The 7397-nt window shown below is 42.4% G+C and overlaps 1 protein-coding gene across 1 annotated transcript in view; it reads left to right on the top strand.

Annotated features, from left to right (window-relative positions):
• Positions 1-6009: 6009 nt before the first annotated feature.
• The window catches only part of HGD (homogentisate 1,2-dioxygenase), a 43139-nt gene continuing 41751 nt past the window's right edge, over positions 6010-7397 (top strand). The window contains exon 1 of the mRNA XM_068963611.1: positions 6010-6083. Coding sequence (XP_068819712.1) covers positions 6069-6083 — 15 coding nt within the window. The 5' untranslated portion in view covers positions 6010-6068. The remainder of the gene's footprint in view (positions 6084-7397) is intronic.

Raw genomic sequence — 7397 nt, 5'->3', positions numbered from 1 at the left:
GCTGCTTCATAGAGTAGGAAAGAGATCCAACTTTGAGTTACAATTAGCACCTTCATTTAAGAACTCAAAGAAATGACTTTCAAACTCAAAAATGCATGAAAGTCCTCTGAAGTGTTTATTTAAAATGCAAAGACTGAAATTTCTTCTGCCCCCTTCACACAATTCTATGTATTGGGTTGGCCAAAAAGTCTCTGGTTTTTCCCATAAAGTCTTAGGGAAAAAACAGAATGAACTTTTTGGCCAACCATATTATATGACATAGGGCTGGGATTTTGTATTTTTAACAGGCAAACTAGGTGATTTCAATGCAGGTAGTTCAGAATCCAGCCTTTGAAAAAAACAAACTCATATCTAAAAAAGTAAGGAATACATGGATTGTAGACTCTAATGGCACCAGTTTTGCAGAGTTATCAAAGTCCATGTTTGGGTTCCTCTGCACGATCACCCTGTAATGAGCTGAGCCATGCCTCCATCTCAAGACTATACACACCACAGCAATCGTAACCTGATTGTCACCTCCTCTATGCACAAAACAGGAGATATTTATCTTTGATGTACTACTACCCATTTTTATTACTAGCACTTTCTACCCCCTGAGTATATCTATTTCTAATAAAATGCCATGTCATCTTATACATGAAAAGTAAAGTGAAGTCGCTCAGTCATGTCCAACTCTTTTACCCCATGGACTGTAGCCTATCAGGCTCCTCTGTCCATAGGATTTTCCAGGCAAGAGAGCTGGAGTGGATTTCCATTTCCTTCTCCAGGGGATCTTCCCGACACAGGAATCGAACCCGGGTTTCCCGCGTTGCAGGCAGACGCTTTACCGTGGGAGCCACCAGGGAAGCCCTAGCCCCTCTCTTATACCATATTTGTTTTCTCAGCTGGCTAACCAGGGTCATCAACAAGTCATGGTGAAGAATGAAACCCCTAAACTTCATCAACAAAGATCTAAAATCTTGCTCAGTACCATCAAATAGATCAGCTAATCTATCAGTTTCATTTTCTTCTTGGAGACATCAGTTCTGATGTCCTCCATCCTCTAATTCAGGGGTCCCCAACCTCTGGGATCTGAGGCCTGATCATCTGAAGTGGAGCTGATGTAATAAAAATAGAAATAGAGTGTACAATAAATGTAATGCTCTTGGATCATCCCAAAGCCATCCCCCCTGCCTCATTCGTGGAAAAATTGTGTCCCACGATACTGGTCCCTGGTGCCAAAAAGGTTGGGGACCACTGCTCTAACTGCACTCTGGAGTGACTGCTCTCTAGGCATGCCGCTCGTCCTCGTTACCCTGTGACAATCCCCAGCTTCCTGGATGCAATGTTTTCCACTTACTTGGTGTGGATCAGTGGTCTTCCAACTGGGATGTGTGCATGTATCTCTTCCAAAAGGTACAAAGGCACAGATAGTTTAAGGGAATCGTTTTCCAGATCACTAATTCGCACATGAATGTATATTAACAGTGCTTGTGAAGCAGCTCAGTGCCGGTTCTTGCTTCTCACCTCTACATTCACGATTGCCCTTTGCCCATGGCAGAAAAGGAGCATCTCCCAAGTAGTGCAATAGAAATATGGCTTATTGCCCCAGGTGTAAATGCCTTCAGGATGCCAACAAAAGGGCATTTCTAAATACTAGTTTTATTTAAGGATTTTGTCTGTTTCACTCCTCACAATTACAAAAAAAAAAAAAATGCAGAGCTCTTAAGGAATAGCTCCCGAGGACAAAGCAAAGAGCTTTTGTCAGAAACATCCGTGGCTATATGGCACTTTGTTTCTTGTCAAGCCTTCTTACCATGAAAGAAATCTATCAAAATATGGAAGTAACATTTTTATCAAAAATAATTATACAGGCAAAGTCTATATAATTAACATTTTTATTTTCCTAACCCTTTCCGAGTAAATGAGTTGGACAAAGCACCTCCAAGTGAAAAGGTGACAGTTAGAGCAGTGATTCCAGTAGCTGGGTAACAAAGCTGGTCCAAATCAGGTTTCCAATTATTTGCTTGCAATAAAATTAATCTAGCTGAGTTGTTAACTGATAAGTCATTAAAATAATATTTAACAGTAGATCAGTGTGTGATTTTTGGTGTTTAATTCAGAAGGAATTTCAGTGATATAAAAAAATCCCTTCCATTCATAACCACTTACTTATGCGAACAAGTTTTCTCAGCATTTATGTCTGTAAAGGCAAGAACTAGGATTAAAAGATGTGGAATCCTGTGTCTTTCTAGAAATAAGAATTATTAATTCATGAATATATAAATTAAGGTGGGAGGGAGCCAGTCACCTCATTAAAAGAAGCATTTCTAGAAAGACTTTGTCTTTTATTTAATAAGTATTTATCAAAATATATAGTATTTATGTAACACTGTCCTAGAGAAGAATCCTCCAGGGTCCTGTCTGGAGGGTAAGACACGTGCTGGTAGCATTCTGGAAGTACAGTCAGAGAAGGAAAGTGGAGATTTCATCATCACTACACTTGGTTTTGGTTCTTCCCACTCCCTGGTGTGTGTGAATCCAGAGCCTCCTCAGAGAGGAAACCTATCTTGTGCCAGAATCCAGAGGTGGCCTATACCTGGTGTCTCCAATTCCTGGTCCTTTGCAAGTTCTTCACTTCACCTGTTCCCCACATCCATTCACTGGATCCCTCTCCCTCTGCCTGGTTTTTAGCATCTTTATTATTGCTCGCCACTTGGGTCCTGTGATTCTTCTCTGGTCCAGTATATGATTGCCTTACCCAGTACAGTGTGTGCCTTACACACAACCTGCTTCTTCCACTGGGTGTCTTTGAATGTTAATCACTCTGCCTCTTTCCCTTGCTTTAAATATCTGCCCAAACTCCCCTTTGTGAAAGACTTCCCTCACTAGACGCCACTCTATTCCATCAATGTAGTAAAAATAGGTCTTTGTACACAATCCTCCCTTGATCCATCCCTTTCTGTATGTGACTTGGCTCAGCTATCACCTCAGGAAGCCTTCCCTGCCCTGCTAGTCAGAGCTCTGCAGTCCCTAATCCCTCCCATAACACCATGGACTCTTCTTCCTTGTCACAGGAAGAGTCCAGGCACCCCATTGTAATGGCCCATTTATTGGTCAGTCTTCTCCAATGTGCACCCTCCTAGAGGACCAGGCTCATCTCTGTATCCCCTGCACCTCACAGGGCCTGGCATTTAGCAGGTCCCCAATAGCTGTGAAGTAAATATGTGATTAGATTAAAATAGAAAGCCATCAGACATAGAATCAAAGCTATGTGTTTCTCTGTTTGATGTGTCCTCATTTCTCCTGTGTGTATATGGCACAATACCTGGCATATGGTGGTCCAAAGCAAATACTTGTTTTATTAAGTTATTGTTACAAAAACAGAAGACAGGAAATAAAGTGAACTCACTTGGGAAAAACCCCTAAATAGGAAATTGATAGGTTTATTCGATTTTAAATATTTTCAGGCCCCTAAAATAATTTTCATTCTGTCAAGGATCTCTTACCACTTTCTTACTCTTTCAGAAATCTCTCACATCTTAGGAAAGAACTGAAACACCTCTTAAATCTGCCTTTAAAGCTGATTCAGAAAGAGCACATGAAGTTTATGGAAAATCAAAGCAGTAAACCTTTTCCTTTGTCTCGTATTGGTTCCCATCCATTTTCCCCCCTAATCACCAAACTCTGGCTTCCAGGATCAATAGCAGTTCAAGAGCCAATGTACTCATAAACTCAGATATGCAAGAAATATTTTTCCTGAATTCACTTTTGATTTTGAGTCTGCATACTGCAGGAATAATAAAAAACCTAGCCTCAGTAAAGCTGGGGTTTACACCTTCCCCCTTTCTCCCAGGTTTGCATATAAATTCCAGGGAAGCTTATGTAATACCACAATGTTAGCTGTCTGTGCTGACATATGCTGAGATGTGCTATAAGTTCCCTGGTCTGCAGGCGTCAGTCCACACAGTGTGCTTCCAACCTGTCACTTGTTTCTATCAACATGGCACCTTTGGGCTGGTCTTTCTGCACTGACACCTCAGACACAAATCATTCTGCTGCTACTGCAGTATGCTGGAGCCTGGGGACCTCTGGAAGATGCTTAGACCCATTTATCTAAAGCAGAAGGTGTCAAACTGGCAGCCCAGTCACTCACATCTATATGCATGCTTTTTTGACATAATTGTATCAGTTACCTATCACTGCTTAACAAAACACCCCAAAACTTTACTGGCATAAAATACATCATTCTATTTACTCACAATTCTGTGTGTCCACAATTTGGGCTGGGTTTAGCTGGTGGTTCTCCTGCTGGTCTCACCTAGGATCACATATGTGTCTGCAGTCATCTGGCAGCCACATTGCTTCATTCACACATCTGGCAACTAGTGCTGGCTGTTGAGTACCTGGACAACTCAACAAAGGCAACATGATATAAATTCTTTAAGAATCTTATTTCCTTATGCCTGTATCTCTCTAATAAAAGACCCAAAAGTTATTTTATCCAGGTGGTATCTCATTCTCTTTGTCCAGATGGTATCTCACTCTCTTTGTCTAGATGGTATCTCACTCTCAAGGAGGCTAGCTTGCATGGTGGTCTCAAGTAGCAAGAAATGGGAAAATCCTAAAGCACAAGCATTTTTCAAACCTCTGCTTGTGTTATGTTTGCTATTAGCCAAAGTAAGATTCAAGGAGATAAGTTAAAGACTCCATCTCATGTTGGGAGGAGCAGCAAAGTCACATTGCAAAGGAGCATGTATACAAGGATGAAAGGAAATTGTGGGCATTTTTTACAATCTGTTACAATGACTTCATTCATTCATTCATCCATTCACTTATGTAAGTTGCCAGTGTTTAAAAATTGGAACTTCATTTATATATCTTTAAAACTTACTTAGCCTACCTTACCCATTTACATGTTCTGCCTGGTCTGCTGCACTTGAGTTTATGATAATAAAGCCTGGTTTACAAGATTGTTTTTGTGCAATTAAATGAGGTAATGTCTGTGGGAAAATCTGGCATGACAAGCACTCAATATATGGTTTCTTCCTTCCTGAATGCCATTAGCCATGAAGTTGATACCTGACCATGGCTAAGGAGAGTAGCCAAGATGAAGGACAAGGGAGTCATGGAAAAGTGGCTGGAAAATAACCCTTGGGTCTCTTGTTAGAGGGATACGTTAACGTGAAGTCATTCAGTCGTGTCTGACTCTTTGTGACCCCGTGGACTGTAGCCTACCAGGCTCCTCTGTCCATGGGATTTTCCAGGCAATAGTACTGAAATGGATTGCCATCTCCTTCTCCAAGGGACCTTCCCAACCCAGGGACCGAACCCGGGTCTCCTGCATCATAGACAGACGCTTTACCTTTTGAGCCACCAGGGAAGTCAGAGGGATACAAGCATAAGGAAATAATATTCTTAAGGAATTTATAAGAACACTAAATACATTTGAGAAATTAAGTGGAACAACAGTAAATATCTAAATTGGCTTTAACTGGAGTGCTTCGCTCTGAACTGTTCACCCAGCTCATCCCTGGGAGGCAACTGTGGAGAGCTGCCCAGACCCGGTCCATGTCTCGGGCAGCTATGTGAAAACACCTGTGTCAGGGAACAGCTCGTTTCCTCTCTGCTCTCAGAGAGCGAACACTCCGCCATGTTCCTTCCTGGCCTCAGTCAGGACTGAGTGGAGAAGCCTTTGCCTCACACAGCAAGCACTAACTGCCACAGTTCCTCACACAGAGAGCTTTAAATTCTCTGCCTTTAGTGATGAGCCTCCTTCCCTTACCTGAAACAAATAATTGATCAACCTTTATCTCGGGTGAAGAGGAGACAGGCCTCTGCGAACTCTCTAGAAACAGCCCAGGTTTAATAAAAACCCAAGGCAGTGAGGAAAGCAGTTTGGGAACACGCATGCTGGACTTTCTCCCTAGCGTAGCCTGGTTAGGAAATGCCTGTGACTGATCTGAGTGACCTGCTGGCCAGTGAGCTCAGTGAAGAAGTGGAATAACATCCAGAGGGTGGTTTGCAGGAGAAGCAGAAGCATCTGGGCCTGGGTTTCCCGAAATCATCACACCTGCAGCAGAAGGAAAATGACTGAGTTGAAGGTAAGAAACTATCTGGCCAGTTTGCTGTGGTTTCTTCAGCCACAATTCATGGAAGCTTCTAAAAATTCCAGAGAGTCAGGGTTAACACTAACTTAGAGAGGCCCTGGTCCAAGCTACTGTGTTCAAGGCTTTGCCGTAAGCATGGCCGGGACTGGGGGATGACAAAGAAAATAGATGACAGTCTAATTGCCTATCTCTTGTCTTGTTCAGTTCACATATTGTCTTGGGAATCTATAGACCTTATAAGGGCTCTCCTCCACTATGGACAGACACACTTCTCCCTGTGACTGTTTGCCAGTCCCTACTCTCACACACCTTCCTGTCACTACAGTTTCCTGGACAGCCTCCAGCCCACCAGTTAGATATGTTTAATCTATTCAGTGATTTTGAGGCTCACAATCAGCCCTTGACCAGCAGAAGTCCTAGCACTTCCTCTAGGAAATAATTCCTTATTATTTAATCTGCAATTGAAAAATATGTATGGGATTCTCCAGGCAAGAATACTGGCAAGGATAGTCATTCCCTTTTCCAGAGAATTTTCCCAACCCAGGGATCAAACCCAGGTTTCCCACACTGCAAGCAGGTTCTTTAGCATCTAAGTCACCAGGGAAACTCTTCCTGAGCTCAGTCTTAAGAGAGAAGTTGAAATTGACTAACTTAGAAGGGGTCAGGGCTAGAAGAAATAGCGAGTGCAAAGGTGCGGCACACACAGACTCTGGATCTTGTTCTGAGATCCAAGAGTCAAATTTGAGTTGCTCCAGAGATAACCAAAGATGAGATACCAAGACATGGTCAGTTGTATGTGTTTGGAACTTAGGGAAGAGGGGAGAGCTAGGAGACTAGATATGTGTATGTCTGTGTGTGTTAGTCACTCAGTCATGTCTAACTCTTTGTGACCCCATGGGCTGCAGCCCACCAGGCTCTTTTGTCCATAGAATTTTCCAGGCAAGAATAGTGGAGTGGGGTTGCCATTTCCTCCTCAGGGGATCTTCCCAACCCAGGGATTGAACTCTTGTCTCCTGCACTGCAGTCAAATTCTTTACCATCTGAGCTACCAGGGAAGCCCAGGAGACAAGATACAGTAGGTCATCATATCAATGACGGTAGTTGAAACCTTAGAAGAGGGGGAGTACATAAAAACTTTATTTCCTGATGAAAATCCTAGAGGAAGTTCAGCAGGATGAAAACATCCTTTATAAATCCATCATTTATAAATAAATTATATATAAAATCCTATCCTGCTGAAATTTTTAAGAAACTTAATATGCACAGCACCAGCACACCAATGTAAATTGCATGCTGGTCTTTGTTCTC

The sequence above is a fragment of the Capricornis sumatraensis genome, chromosome 1 (genome assembly GCF_032405125.1).
Source record: "Capricornis sumatraensis isolate serow.1 chromosome 1, serow.2, whole genome shotgun sequence".
NCBI lineage: Eukaryota > Metazoa > Chordata > Mammalia > Artiodactyla > Bovidae > Capricornis > Capricornis sumatraensis.
This window is presented reverse-complemented; position numbering and strand designations above follow the sequence as displayed.